The sequence below is a fragment of the Psammomys obesus genome, unplaced genomic scaffold (genome assembly GCF_907164565.1).
Source record: "Psammomys obesus unplaced genomic scaffold, mPsaObe1.curated_primary_1811, whole genome shotgun sequence".
NCBI classification, from domain to species: domain Eukaryota; kingdom Metazoa; phylum Chordata; class Mammalia; order Rodentia; family Muridae; genus Psammomys; species Psammomys obesus.
Window position 1 is genome coordinate 22,047,862 of NW_026592118.1, and position 16,376 is coordinate 22,064,237.

Genomic DNA, 16,376 nt, shown 5'->3' on the forward strand with positions numbered 1-16,376 from the left:
TTCAAACAATTTCACACAAATTGAATCAGATTACTCAACAAGGATCAATGTGCTATGAAGTGAGACTTAGTTAGGAGATAAAATTACTGTAATCAATTTCCTTGCTGACAGATGACCCTGGTGTCTACAGCCCTACAATCATCCACATCACACAACATTCAACATCCTCATGAAGATGGAGATCTTTAGCTTGTGTCCTAGAGGAATTAAATGTCCTAGAGGAATTAATTCCTAGAGGAATTAAATGATTTTCTTCGGTCAAACACCCGGAAGCAGGCTTTGTTGCTTTGAGAGTGAACTTGTTGCTTTGAATATGAAACTTCAGAACAAGTTTTTAAGCTAGAAATGGAGAACAAGACCAGTATGACATTACTGAACAAACCCAATTATTCTTCAGAGATTTCGTTGTAATTTACATCAAAAGATAAGCTAATATGTAGTGAAAAGAAATACTCTCTTATATTTCTTGATTATATCTGTAACCTGTAGGTGCTACTCACAGTTTCTGACTTTCGTGAAACATCAAATCTCATTAAGATGCTTTTATTTAGTAGAAAATTTTTCTTATCCATAAAACTAGACTTTCATGGACTGCTGAGAACCTGACGGGTAAACCTGATAACATCGCTATTTCGCAATTAAGTTATGAAACTTTGACTCTTTACAGTAATTTTATTTTTTGCTATTCTGCTATAGTCAATGTAATTTTCCTTCTGTTTCTTACCAAAATATCTGTGATTATTTATTATCCGTGCAGCACTCATTTTTTTTTCCTGTTGATTTATGTCAGTTAGTGAAGTTAATGAAGACAAGGAATTTATTACCTTGGAATCTGATGCTAAGTAGCAAGTTTCAGATACTTACTTTCCTAAATAGCATCACCATTTAGAAAGTATGGGGAAACAAATTAACATATCAGAGTAATATTAAGGTTGATTCTGAAAATGTACCTGAAAATTATTTCTAAAAAATGAACATATCATTACATTTCTAAAGAAAGGTATCTTGATGAATATTGAGTCAGTTTTCTGATAAATACTTTTCCAATTTTATTCGAATGACAAAAGCAATGCTCAAAGTACTTTGGTAAGCTTTATGTGATTGAAGAGTTTCACTAGCAGTAATGTTAAGTTTCATATTCTTGGATATGGACTGACTATACTGCAAATTTCAGTCATGATTTATACAATAGTGTATGTGTGTATATCCCTAACCAGAATAATTATGATAATTTATTATTTAGCTATTAAATTTACTTGATTATATCAACCGAGTTTCACTAAAAAGGAAATTTACTGTTATTATTATTATTAAATTGTTATGTTCCTGAGTCATCTTTAGTCTATAACTATCCTTTTATTCACGGAAGTGATGTTTTTGAAAATTGTAGCGCAGTATTTTTGTAGAATGATTATGGTTTTATATTTGTCTCATATCTTCTTGTTTATTTATATTCTCTCATGCATTACATTTCAATCTCAGTTTGCCTTCCCTCCACTCCTTCTAGACTTTCCCCACCTCCAATATCTCTGAGATCGACTCCTCCTCCATTTCCCTTCAAAAAAAGAGCAGACTTCCCAGGGATATCAACCAAACACAGAATAGCAAGTTACAATAAAACTAGGCACATACCCTCATGTCAAGGACAGATGGAGCAACCCAGTAGGAGGAAAAAGTTTCCAACAGCAGACAATACCTATTCCCATTGTTAGGTGTCCCACAATAACAGCAAGCTACACAACTGTAACTTATATGCAGAAGACCTAGTTTAGAGCCATAGGTTCCCCAATTGTTACTTCAGTCTCTGTGGGCTCCTGTGAACCCATCTTAGTTGATTTTGTGGGCCATGTTTTAGTGGTGTCCTCCACCCCTCTGGTACCTACAGTGTCTCCTCCCCCTCTTCTGCAAGATTCTTTAAGCTCTGATTCATGTTCAGCTATGGGTCTCTGCATCTCCTTTCAGTTGTTGAATGAAGCCTCTCTGGTGCAATTATGCTAAGAAGAAAATCGATTTTAAACAAATTACCTGCAAAATGATAACATACTTATAATGGTAGGCTCTTCTGGTACCTTGAAAATGAATGTAGAACTTGCCCTTGGTTCTCTGTATACCTAGATAAACACTGTGTTCTGGAAGAAAACATACGGTTGAAATACGAAAGTGTACCTGTCCCGATGAACATGACGTCATACTGGCCATCTTCTGCATCCACTCGGTCTACGACTATTTGTGTGAACTGATAATTAACATCTGTTTTGATCATTATTGGGCGGTTATTAATGGGGAACACTGGGTTGTACATGGCTGGATGACTTCTTGCAAAGGTTATGACGTCATCAGGAAGGTCCTTGGTGGAGTCGAATCCACCAAATGTTTTACTGGGACACTATTAGGAAAAAAAAGAGAATATCGTTTAAGTAAAATATAATGAATAGGATTCTAAATTATAAAATAACACTTCAATATTCCATGATTTTAAACCTCTCATTATTTCCTAAGTAAATGTTAGCTATTTCCAGCTCTTATATACGTAAATTAGTAGATAAGTATATTTTTAAAATAAATATTAATTCTCAATGTTAATGAATGTTTAGCTGCATTGTTATTTCTCACAAAACCTGTCAAATGATTTGAGATATTTAGTGTTCAGGAGAAATCTGATGCCTCTCTTAACTGCACCAGCCTGGGCTTCATTTCTATAATAAACATTTAACATAATGGATGAAATATGCTACAAATAAATGCCACTAAGGATGTTTAGAGCAACAATATGTTTCTGAGTTATATATAACTGCTTTTAGTTTAGAATCATACCCAAATATAAATGCCACACTAAAGAACAATATAATCTATTCTTTGTTATCTGACTTACGACATAAGCCTGAAAACATATTATTAACAACTTTAATAAAATTAAATAATTCAGACGTTTCATTTAGTGTCTACCAGTGTATGGCACAGAAACTAACCAGTCAGAATGGAGACAGTCTGACTAAGATAAATACATATTGGTACAAGAAGCAGGAAAGAATGCACTGCTGTGAGCTGACTGTATGACAGCTCTGGATAGAAATATTCTTCTTGTAAGTCAGTCAATAGACTTGAGAAAGTGTCTCCTCACTGTGATTCATTATGTAGAGCAGCATTGAAGAGTACAGTATGCCTAGTCTTATGTATCTTGTTCTGCAGTTCAGTAATGCTTAACATTTAATGCAAGTGCTTTAGAGATAAAATGCAATCATGAGATGATCCTTATCTTACAAGATTAGAAAAAGAAATCAGCCTCTTGACAGTTATAAACAAATTCATTAATAATTCATGAGGGATTAAATAATGCTTTCAAATGAGAGTACCATATATGTATATATATTTGATCTGCACATGAATTAGATATGATAATAAAACGGTAAACTTTTAGTTTTCATATAAATTAGAGATTTAAACAATGTTATATAGATATCAACTATCCACATAAAATGTATAAAAAAACGATAGAGAACTTTAAAGGATTTTAAGATTATTTATGGAGCTAGAAAGATTGCATGGCTTCTTCCAGAAGACTTGGATATGATTCCCAGTACCCACAAGATGGTTCCCATCCATCTGTAAACCCAGTCCCAGGGTATTAAACACCTTTCCTGGACTCCTCAGGAACTGTACATAGTGTATATAGACAATGCAGGCAAAACAGAAAATAAAGAATAAGTTAAAAAACAGAATATCTGTGTTCTCCTTTACATCATGGACAACACCAGGCACAAATTTAAAAATGTGGGAATTAAAAAAAATAGTAAATGGTTATTTTGGTTTTTCTACAACTTCTTATTCTACTGTCTGTTTTAAAACATAATATATGCTTGCTGATAGGATTTTCATTAAATTTTGACAATAGCATATTGTTTAAACATTGTACCTATGACCATCCCTCAATAGTGCTGTTAAATGAGAGAGTCTCAGCTGTCACCTTTAATAAATTCAGTGCACCCTCTACCACTTTTACATTAGGCAATATTGCCACTAACACTTTGAGCCAGGGTGCATGCTGATGCAGTTTCTCACAATTCTCTGTGAGCAGTGAGTTATTGCTAAGCTGTGGAACTGAATAAAGGCACCATTACTTAAATGGGAAATGGGAAAAATAATTGGCTATTGATGCCTATACCATTTGTGTGTATGTGAGTGCTTGTGTGTGCATATCTATGGGGTTCAATACGCCGCATGGAACAAATCCCAGAATATAGTAATTTCCACTTTTTAATTGCTATTATTGATTTCACATATAATTTATATTTATATTAAAAGGTATTTTCATCATAGTATTTAAGATATGGAATCCTATAAGCCATAGGAATATAAAACTGTCTACTAAGAAAAAGAGGACAATTTGTTATTAATAGCTGGAGTAAATAACTGGTGTTTTTATAAATCTCATTTGCTTTCTCATAAGCAAAATATTACATCTAGTCATTTGTTATTATCAAATCCTACCAAAGTTTTTCTTACAGCATTATCAGCTCAGGGCATTTTTTTAATACAAGACAAGATTTTTAATTTTCTCATAAATAATTTTAGAAATACAGAGAAAAGGAGAATACTAAATGTTCTGTATCTAATAAAGTCATAAATACATACTTTAATTGAATTCATCAGACAATTAAAACACTGACATGAAATTACAGCCATAGTCGAATTTTTCCATTGTGTAAAATTATTGTCTAGAAGGTTTCTTTTGATTTGAAAAAGTTACTTCTAGATTGGCTTGACAAGAACAGGCTTGGGTCAGGAGCTACGTGAACATATACCACACAGGTATAGTGATGATGTGTTCACTAAAACCTTGAGGGGCCCTAGGCTCTGGCACAAGCTATTGTAATTACTCATTCAGAACATGAGGCAGGAACACAAGCCTTAGCAATTTAGTGAAACCGGTAGGAGAGGTGGGGGCCACTAGCAAGTTAGGTCAGTAGAACACTTGCAAAGCTCTGTGGTGCCTGAGATTGCTAGGGGAAAGTTAACTGATCAGTCCTTAATTATACCTTAAAAAAAGCGAACACAAAAACAAAAAGACCAAGTAAAAGAGTTCTCAGTGTTTGAATAAACTGAGGGTTGTGACAGCCGAAAGCGCACACTTAATTGCACAGTTCAAAATCGTGAAGAGATGGCGGAGCCACTAAGCCTCAAAAAGACACAAGAGAAAAGTTCCAGACTCAGCTTCATCTTGCAACCAGACTTAGCTCAGCATTATCAGAGAGCCTGTCAGTCGTGGTTTGGCTCAGCCAGACTGACTGATGCATGTGTCTGTGAGGCATTGTCTTGACTGATAACTGCTGTAGGAGGGGCCAGCTCAGTGTGGGCGGTGCCCTTATGGGCAAACACTCCTGCATGGTCGAAGTAAGCTACTTTAGCCGGAGCTGGAGTGCTGGCCATGGAGCAGCTTTCTTTCAGGTTTCCTGCTTCAAGCCCGCACCTTTTCTTCCCTAAAAGATGGACTATAATGTGCCATGTGAAATAGACCTTTTCTCTGCTTCCAACCCCCTGAAAATTGTTACTTCTGAGTTGGTCCTTTGGCTATCTACACTGGGCTATCTACATATCAATGTGTTTCTTGTTTCCAAAATTAATATTTGGTCCATGACTTTTTAATTTCATTTGACGCGGGTTCATTAGGATGATAACGTTGCAGGTTCATTCCAAAGTCATGGGGTGATAATGTTGGTGTTAATACTGTTTCTCTGAGCACAGCCTACCAGATAATCAGAATAGGCGGTATTCCCACCACCAGAGACAGCCCAGACAACCTCCTGTTAGTTTCAGTGTTCCATAAAGACCATCTCCTTAGTCTTCTGCTCAGAAAAAATAAAAGTGCATAGGCTGCTTATTAAGATTTTTTTTAAAAAATGGGGTGGACATCAAATGGTAAGCAAAGAATTTAATTACTGGCATGTGTAATGAACATGGCTTTCCATGTGGGATTATAGGGAACCACATAGAATACTAGTCTTGCTTTTATTAAACTTGCAGACTTTTTCTTCTATACTCTGCTAATGCTTACAACAGCAATTACTTGTTCACTTTGTCAAAAACATATCTGTTCCATGTGTTACAATCAAAGCTACTTACAGTTCCCGGCCGTGGGTAGGGAACTCTTCCTTGATAAGGTACCCACTGATAGTTGGGACCGTCTCTGTGAGCATATGGACCAAGGAACACCCTTCTTACATCGCTCATGCTGTACATACACACAGCAGATCCCTTGAATATGTTGCTGGAAGGAAAGAGAGTAAAAACTGGTTTTTATCATTAGTCGATGGTGATTGGATGGCTCATACTTACTTATTGTTCCTCAGATATTAAAATCTAACGTAAATTCTTTGTGATCACAAGCATCATTTGGTATTAGTTTGATCTCATTGACATATTTCATCAGTGTATAAAGTAACAGGTGATAATTTGTCTATAGTCTGTGAAATCATATTTGGTATTGATTGAATATATACATCTCTATAAAATATAAACTATTATAGCTGAACAGGAAAGATACATATAGATGATTTCCTCTGAATGAATATTTGATTTTGATGTCATAAAGGAATAAAAACTAAACACTCTGTTTAACCCTCAAGAATCATTACTAAAGAAAGAAAATTATCCGAGTATGAAGAATATTTAAGAAGTCATCTTAAAAGCTAAAATCATTGCTTTAAAGGAGCGTATAATGGCACATGGCATGGCACATTATAATATTTTAAACTCGCAAACCAACAGGGTATGAGCTCAAGTAAAGGTGTTGAATATCTGAAATCAGTGAGGGATTAAGCATTATCTATGTACAACGCTGAGCACAGTTCTAAGATAGTAGCTGTTACACAACAGTCAAAGCAGAGATTTATGGCAATTACTCCTATTGCTCTGTGAATCAAAACCAGGCACTGAGATGAAGTGATTTTCCCTTTATTTTGTTTACTAAACACATATTATGTAATGTATTATATAAAAACAAAACAGCTGTACATTTTCAATATGAAATTTTCATCTTGAGGCTGATAGCTCCCCGTGGAAAATTAGCTATAAGTCTTATTGAAATCACAGGAAACCCTGCTACACAAGAGCTATGTCTTCTGAAGTTATAAGAACTGCTCATTAGACAATGATGCATCATGGAGGCTGATGTTTATTGTTCTCTGTCAACCATTTATCACACATACTCGACTCAGTTGTAACCTCTATGTGCGTGCATAACATCTAATATTTTCATGACAGGGTCCTAAGAAGCTAACACACATCTGATACACCTCTTTTCAGTGCAGGTTTGTTACACGTCCCCATTTTTATTGTGACATAATTGGTTATCTACTAATGAATCATATAGCTGTGAGGTTTGATGCATACAATTTAGAAACATTCACCACCAGTAACTTGAAACCCTTTTAAACTGTGGCCGTCTAAACGCTGATCCCTGAAGACTAGCATGGGAATTACCTATGAACTGGCTGGAAATGAAGACTCTTTAGGCCCAAATCATTTTTATAGGGTCAGAAACTCTAGTCAAGATAAGCAATATGAACTTCTGATCATTTATGTTTTACAGTTAAAATTTGTACGTGTGATTTGTAGAACAGAGAAATTAAATTTTAACACATTCTTGCTGATCCTCACATACACATAGCTTGAGAAAAGTTTGTTTCTCTGGGAAGTGTGAAAACAGAAACCGACACTTGCCACTCATTACCTACAATCTTTACTGCAGTTGCCTAGTTTAACACTAAAGTTCATTAATACACAGGCAGAAGGACTTTCAAATAGATTTAGTAATATTGGGTTTTTTTTTTCATTTCCAATGTTAATTTCATTAAGTAATGATGTCAAGGTGATTTTTTTTTGTCAAGGTGATTTAAAATGTAATATTTATAAATAAGCCAGAATTAGTTTTTGTAATTCATATTTCTTTTTAAATGGCCATAGTTACTTCCAGTACTTCTAAATGGATTCAATATTTTTTTTAAAGGGCCGTAGTCACCTACAGTACTTCTGAGTGGATTCATTATTTTTATTTTAAATACTTTGCTATCTCTCAATGTGTGGGCTTACTCATAGCCATGCCAATATGTGTGTATTTCTTCCCAAAAACTTCAGATAGTTTAAACTTTATGGTTAGTAGAATGATAGTTTTCTGACAGCAAGATTGAGCACTTACTTCTTAATTGACAGCAAACCCTCTATGAACAAGGAGAAAGAGAGAAGACTAGGCAATGAAAGAGTTGGGAGGGCATGGAAAACAGCAGGGGAGTAACAGACTGTGCAAAGAGTGGAGTTGAAGGGATGGACAGAGAGGAAATGAAGCTTGAGTTTGAAATTGTGTATTGAGCAGAGCACACACAAACCTGGTGAGAATTTGGGACTCTGGTTTCTCTCTCTGGCTCTTACTTGCATTTAAAGAATCTTTTTATAAGATTATTTTTAAACATTTGGATTTTTGTAGCTAATGAAAAAAGAACCAAGGAGACCATCAAAATAAAGAGTAATTAGAGTAAAGAAAAGAGGAAGTCTATTCAGTAACTACAGAAAGCTTTGATATAATAAATATACTATAAAGCATGTAAAATATGCAAAATCATATTCGTATATTGAAATGCTATGAAATATTGTATTAGGGATTTATAAAAGAATATATGTGTATTATACGATATCAATGAATGAAAAATAGGCCATGAATTTGAAGAAAAGCAAGGAGCTTTATGTGGGAGAGTTTAGAAGCATAAAAGAAGAGGGAAGAAAGTTGTAATTACTTTATAATCTCAAAAATTAAAAAGAGCCTTCAAACAACTTCATAGTTTTATGTGTCCACTTTTTACTCTCTCTAATTCTGCAAATTCTACTTTAATTCCAGATAATGCGCAGGAAGAGGTAGTGAGATTCCATGTGGAGTGAGTGCAGTGGGAAGGCTCCTGAGCTGCTCGTGCTGCAGAGATATATTTTCTGTGTCATCTAAATCTAAGTCTTCTGTCAATCACCTGGCCAGAGAGATGACTTTCATTTCAGGGGAACCACTAATAACTCTTAATATCCTACTTTGCCTTTCACCTCATTTCTTCAGCATTTCATGAAAACGATGGAGACAGAGTGGGTCAGACAGTTGTTACAGTTGTAGGTTGCAAATCCCGTTCCTTTATTCCTCTTTTATATCACTATAAATTATTTTAAAAATTTGATTTGCAGTCTTATGACCCACATCTCACTAAATATTTAAAGTTGATATTATATTATTGATAACTGTATTAGATAGGACATAAAATACAGTTCTCAAACTGCCTCACTCTTCTATGTATACTAATGAAATTCTCTCGTTGCATCCTTAAATATTTTATTACATGTTGTGGTGATTTGAACAGGAACAACCCCCATAGAATCAGGTGTTTGAAATCTTGGCCAGTAGGGAGTGGCACTATTAGGAAGTGTGGCCTTGTTGGAGTAGTTGTGGCTGTGCTGCAGGAAGCATGTCAGGTTGTGGGCAGGAGTTGAGGTCTTATACATTCTCAAGCTATGTCCAGTGTGGAACACCATCTCCTTCTTCTGCCTACAGATCAAGATATAGAACTCTCAGCTCCTTCTCTAGCACCATGTCTGCCTGTATGCTTCCATGCGTGCTTCCTGCCAAGGTGATAATGGACCAAACCTTTGAAACTGTAATCCAGTCCCAACGAAATGTTTTCCTTTATAGGAGTTGCCATAGTCATGGTGTCTCTTCACAGCAATAGGACACTGACTAAAACACTACATGTATTTGGTGAGGGGGTGCAAACATTTGCCAATGTGCATGAAGAGTTCAGAGGACAATTTGTCTTTGCTTCTGCCATGTAAGATCTGGGGATCCAACTCTGGTCATCACCTTATTAGCACCTTTACCCCAGGAGTCATCTCTGCAGCCCCACCCACTGGTGATTTTTAAAACAACTAATTAAGTCAGTATCAGTCAGCACCAACGAGTCCCAAACACCCAAAAACTAAAGCGACTGAAGCAGCTACAGGATGCGCAATTTATCTAAAATAATAATAGCCATTTACCTTGACGTTGTAAACACTCCGTAGACAATTGGATTTTTAGGATCTTTAGAGTTCATTAGAAATACATCCTCTGTTTCAAAACAAAATCAGAGAAGGCTGTATTTGTTTGTAGTTCTTATAAATGCTGAACATATGCCCTATGCATCAAACATCAGCCACTTACGCAATTCATCAAAATGGGTGTCAATGCCGTTTGGACCCGGCACTGAACAAATCAGGCGTGCTTTCAGAAACGTCGTCCATTTATTCACAAGACTTCTGTGTCCTCCAAAGTCATTCTGAAAGGTAATAAAATTAACTCTATAGAACGAGCATGCACAATATTATCAACTATGGCTTCATTTCCTACTTCTTTTAAATTTTTAATTTTTTATTCACTTTATATCCTGGTTGTAGCCGCATCCCGCCCCCTTCCAGTCTCCTTCTCCCTCCCACCTTTCCTATTCCTCGGAAAATGGGATCTCCCTTTCCCATCCAGCCCAGTTCAAGAAGTTGCATCAGGACTGAGCATGTCCTCTTCCCTGGAAGCCTGTCAAGGCAGTCTTGCAACAGGGAAGTGAATGAAAAGCTAGCCAGTGAGTCCGGATCCAATGCAGTCCCCTTAATAGAGAGCCCACATTATTTCCCTTCAGAAACGTGAATGAAATTTTGTTTGCCATTCTGAACGAGTTTAAGCATCCTCCTAGGATCCTCCTTAGTGTTTAGCTTCTTTAGGTCTGTAGATTTTAGTATGTTTATCCTGTATTATATGGCTAATATCCACTTCTATGTGAGTGTATATCATGTGTGTCCTTCTGTTTCTCGGTTACCACACTTGGGGTGATCTTTCTAGTTCCATCCATTTGCCTGCAAAATTTCATGATTTCCTTGTTTTTAATAGCTGAATAGTATTCCACTGTGTAAATGTGCCACAATTTCTGCATCCATTTCTCCGCTGAGGGACATCTGGGTTGTTTCCAGGTTCTGGCTATTACGAATAAAACTGCTATGAACATAGTTGAACAAATATCTTGGTTGCCTATTGTTGATCCCTTGTTCTGGTGGTGTCTCCTTACCAGGTCACAGAAGAAGGGGATCCAGGCAGTCCCGATGAGAATTGAATAAGCTATGGGCAGATAGCAAAGGAGGAGAACTCCCCCTTTCAATGGACTAGGGGAAGGGGATGGGGGGAAAAGGACAGAAGGGTGTGACAGGGAGGAGTTGAGCTTCAGTTGCGATATATAATGAATAAATTGTGCAAAAAAAATTCTGCATTTTCCCATTGCAACCAAGAAGTTCCCCATTCTTTGTTTTTTAAATGTGCCATAGCCATTCTGAATGATTATATATAAACTATTATCTTACTTATTATATATTTGATCATATCTTTGAAAATTCAGTAAAGGAAATCTATGTGTCTTAAATGTCACATTTTGCCAGTTAATGAGAATATGTTAACTAATTTAGACTACACATGGAACGAAACATTATTTAGTCATTTAATGTGATTAAAGTAGGAAGACCAGTTAGGTACATTTAGTCTAATATATTAATATGAATATTGCATGACTTCATAAAAATGAGCCTAAAATGTTGAATTCACAAATGCAGTGTGTAGAATGCTGAACCACTGACACTAGCAGAAAACTGGGGTTTGAGGACATATTGGTCAAATGTTGGGAAATGTTAAAAATTTTGGAGAGACAGGAAGAATAGGTTTAAGAGAACAATTATACGGTATGACTGATACAGGTAGTTTTGATCTTGTAATCTTAAAAATTTGCTAAGAAGCAGTTTTACATATTGTTACCACCTATAATAAAAATATGTGATTTAAAACATACATTAACCTTGCTTTCTTGATTTATCTACTTGTAAGTGTCAAAATGTTATGTTGTATATGATAATTGCATAGAACATTTTGCAATTAACTTAGTTTTAAAAGAAATTTTTCTTCCACTTTGTTACTATTGTCTCATGAACAATTATTAATTGTAGGGTTGTTCTGGGTGGTTAGGATGGTTCTCCCTCTTCTTACTGAGTGGGTTTTTTTCTTTGAATGTTACTGACCTCCACAGCCTGACTCAGGACTGTTACTGGGCATCTACAGAATGCATGATGAACAAATTCCTTGTTATCTACACTGACAATAAGTCCTCAAACAAGTCCTTCTACTAAAACCAGACACTTTAACAGCTTATAGTATTGAAACAATTTATACATTGTAACCAGTAGGTTGGTAAAATATTACAATGAAAATATTTTAAAAATATCTTGTTACTGCTAACAAAATATAATTTTAATATAAATGCAACACTGAATTCTACGGCAAAGGTATATATTTACCAAGAGATACTATCTTTAAAACTAATTTTTATATATACACATTGCAATAGCAGAGTTTCCTTAAATTAGAACATCAATTTATATTCTGTCTATATGGTGTTTTTATAATAAAGTTTTTTCAAACTCTATAATACTTTAAAACTATTTATTTTTATGAAAGGTCTGATTTGTTTAAATAGTGTTCTATGTTTCCAAATAATCAAGGAAGATTTTCTAGAACTCAATTTTACTATATAATCAGATCATAATGTGATAAGAAATAGATCAGAAAGGCACCATGGGTTTTTACCTTTTTTACACACTGAATCACCCAGAAAAACAAATATCAGAGAACTTCATTCAGGCATTTGTATATGTTTGAGCAAGAACCTATGTGTATGATACAATTATCAAATTGTAAAAATAAGTTTTCTTGATTTTCTCTCAATATTCAATATTCAATGCATTATCTATATTTTGATACCAAATATCCATTCAAAACATAACAGTGTAGGAAACTGATAAATCTGAAAATATACACTAGGTAATATTTTGTACTTATACATACAGGAAAATACTTTATACTACATGATTCCAAAATGAAATAATAAATGTAATTGTAAAGTAATGTTACTTCACATATCCCTATTTGTATATTTAACATTCTGACATTGTCAAAAGTAATTAATCTAATATAATTTTCAATCATTTTTAACATTTAAATTTCTGTCATTAGATACATGTTAAACTCTATAACACCAGTGGAAAATAAAAAATGAAATCACACGTGACTATTTTTTCCTTTACCTCACCTTGCATATCTGACCTATTCTTGCATGAGTAGCTTTTCCAGAATGTTCTCCGTCTATTGCATTTTCTCGGAAGAAAAAGTATACTTTGTCATCTTCAGGGTTGTCACTCTCTGGGATAAGATGGGCACTGATGAATCTAGGATCTGAGAAAAACATCATGGTTATAAATCTGCAGTTTAATGGGGGAAAAAAAAGATACTGTTTTTAACAAAATCTCTAACACTTTTTAACCATAAAGAAAAGGGAGCCAGATTCTGGGATGAAAGCCTGCTGGGTCAGAGAGACAGAGAAACAAGTTTTTTCAGTAAACAACATAATCTCAGGGTTCACAGTGTGATGAAATATAATGGTGTATATATAATATAAAATATAATAATTGCAACATAATGGTGTATAGTGTTTGTTTTCAACTTTCTTCTGACTCCTCTGTGCTATGTTAAGAAAGTAGCATTTCCTTACTCAGCTCACTTTTGGGGGAATCATTTCATGTGGTATCTGTCTATTGTGAATTATATTATAAATTATATTGACCTTCATAAAAGATACCAACTTTTTTTCTGGAATGTTCGGCATGTGTTACAAAAACCACATAGGGCAAACGATTTATCAATTATCAAAATCCTTTGCAATCTTTAGTGTTATTAAGTGGTTTTTTTTGTTGTTGTTGTTGTTGCTGTGTGCTGTTTTTCCTCCTTTCGTGCATAAATGTACACAAAACACAGTACTGGGTAGTCCTTTCCTGTTTCTACCAAGGGCTGGTAGATTGGGAGCGAGAGTGATATCTGTTTAAAGCAATAGAATTTCCTATTCTGAACTTTGCTGTTGCTAAGTCGGAGGATGGCAACATCACCTACTTGGGCAGATAGGCCAGCCTGTGAGGCTGCTTGTGCTCTCATGTGCTGAGTTCTGTCTGCTACTATGTATCACCACCTCGCAGCACATCTCCAAGGTCATACAACCTGTATAAGCTTCCGCTCCATTGTGTCTGTCTCGAGCCAGCCGGTGCTCTTCAACACTCATTGATAAGAAAATACAGAATTCTTAACATAAGGGGCTGCTTTCTTAAGGTAACGGGGGCGGTTACTTTTCTGTGCTAACTGACACGTATGTTCTGCTACATACTATTCCTTCCCAAGCTTCTGCTGGACAACACATGCTAATGCTAATCCTGTTTCTCAAACATGTTATACTCAATCTGCTCTGCTGTGGATCTTGTTCCCCTGGGAAACCCGGACTTAAGCTAACCTCAAGCTCAAATTTTACAAATCCTACTTTATTCAGGGCTTTCCTCAAATATCCTCTCATTAGCTAAAGCATTGACACCCTGCTCTTGATCAGTGTCTATATATTCTATCATGTATATTTTCCTCAACACAATTGAGTATTGCATATGACTGATTCTCATTCTGTCTCTGTCTCTGACTCCCTTTTTTATCTCTGTGTGTGTGTGTGCATGTTAATGTGTCTATTGCTCAGTCTCTTATATTTAAACTTGTTATAACCTGTTTCCCTCTCCACTCGAAAGTACAGAATTTAGCATATTTTGTACATTCTTTAGCCTCAGGCTCAAATTCCAGAAATTCTACTTTATTCAGGTCATTCCTCAAATATCATCTCATTGAGTAAAGGGTTGACACCCTGCTCTTGAACAGTGTCAATTTATTCTATTATGTATACTTTCTTCAACACTATTTAGTTTTCATACAACTGATTCCCTCTTTGACTCTCTTTCTGCATCTCTCTCTCACGCACTCTGTGTGTATGTGTGGATTTGAATATGTATGTGTCTGTGTCTTGGTCTATCTTATTTAAACTTGCTACAACCTGTCTCCCTCTCCACCCAAAAGTACAGAATTTAGCGAATTTTGTTCATTCTGTAAATTCCGAGTTTAAACTACAGCTTAAAGTATGACAAAGGAAAAGACAGGGAGAAATGATAAACAATCCAGAATCTACTAACAATAACAGAAAGTATGTCAGCCATCCTGAGAGTCCCTCCTTAAAAACACTTCGGTAAATTATGGTGTGATATGGCTGTATCTCCCATAAAATAGTGTGACGGTGCCGTGGTGTTACCATGCATTATGCTAAGAAGCTGTGTTCAACTCAGAGGAAGCAGTTTTCAGGATAGTGCAGACATCTAAATTACTGCAGCAATCTAACCTCACAGTATGGTCAATTATGTTATCAATGTAATAGCGTAATATACACATCTATATAGTCCAGCACCACACTTAAGAGACCAAGGAAATGAGCAAACCAAGAAATTAACTTACTTATGTCATCCAGCCCTGACCTAAAGCCTTAAATAATCAACATTATAATGTGTGCTATATTTATGAAAAAATTTAAAGTTTGGTCCAGTATAATATCCCCCTTAGTGTGTTCACAAAGATACACACCTTTTCATTTCAGGCTAATCTATACCGACTCTGTAAGTAATGTAGAACACATGAAATATTTCCAGTGAGCAAGAATTATGCAGTAATAATTTAAAAATAGAATCACCTCCTACTAGAAGTCATAAAGACCCTTAAAATAATAAATCATTTTGAGAGTAATAATTATTGGTAAACCTGCTTTAGTGAATAAATTTCTATTAATTAAATGTCTCACATGTTTGCACACATATGCCTCATGAAAAATGACAAGCAGAGCCTTCCTATAATAGGTCAAAGGTTCCTACTACATTGATGAGGTTCAACTTTGAGAAATGTGTGTGGTGTGTGCGTGCGCGTATGTGTAAATAAATAGCATGCATAAACAACATAGAACAATTCTGAACCTGAAAGAACTCTATTCAGTCTCCTGTTACTTTTGTGTTATCTTTGCCAAGTTTTCCTTTCGGATTTCAGGGGCTTAATTTTCAAAGTGATTTTACTTAAAATGGAGATATTTAAAATGTAGTTCTGTCATCTCGTTTATCATAAATAGTTCATTCAAGAAGAAGCTGTTTTAACATTTAATGTTGACATGTGATATTTCTGTGCATGTAATTAGCATCCCTGCTTGCTAAAGGAAGCCTTACACTAAGCCTGGAAACTGCTTTCTAAGGCAGCTATCGGAAAATGATGATAAACTGCACATTGCTCCACTTTAATACTAGAGAAACACAGAGAAAAGTTGCTCAAATGTCACCTTCCAAACTGATGCAGTTGTTTCTACAAAGACTGGACTAAAAAAGAATATAAAGCCACT

General features: G+C 35.3%; 1 protein-coding gene across 1 annotated transcript in view; it reads right to left on the reverse strand.

Annotated features, from left to right (window-relative positions):
• Positions 1-16,376, reverse strand: part of Sema3a (semaphorin 3A) — a 175,792-nt gene that overhangs the window by 38,787 nt on the left and 120,629 nt on the right. The window contains exons 7-11 of the mRNA XM_055612906.1: positions 13,179-13,321; positions 10,226-10,340; positions 10,063-10,132; positions 6,121-6,265; positions 2,167-2,386 (exon numbers count right to left, since the gene is read on the reverse strand). Of these exons, the coding sequence (XP_055468881.1) occupies positions 2,167-2,386; positions 6,121-6,265; positions 10,063-10,132; positions 10,226-10,340; positions 13,179-13,321 (693 nt within the window). The remainder of the gene's footprint in view (positions 1-2,166; positions 2,387-6,120; positions 6,266-10,062; positions 10,133-10,225; positions 10,341-13,178; positions 13,322-16,376) is intronic.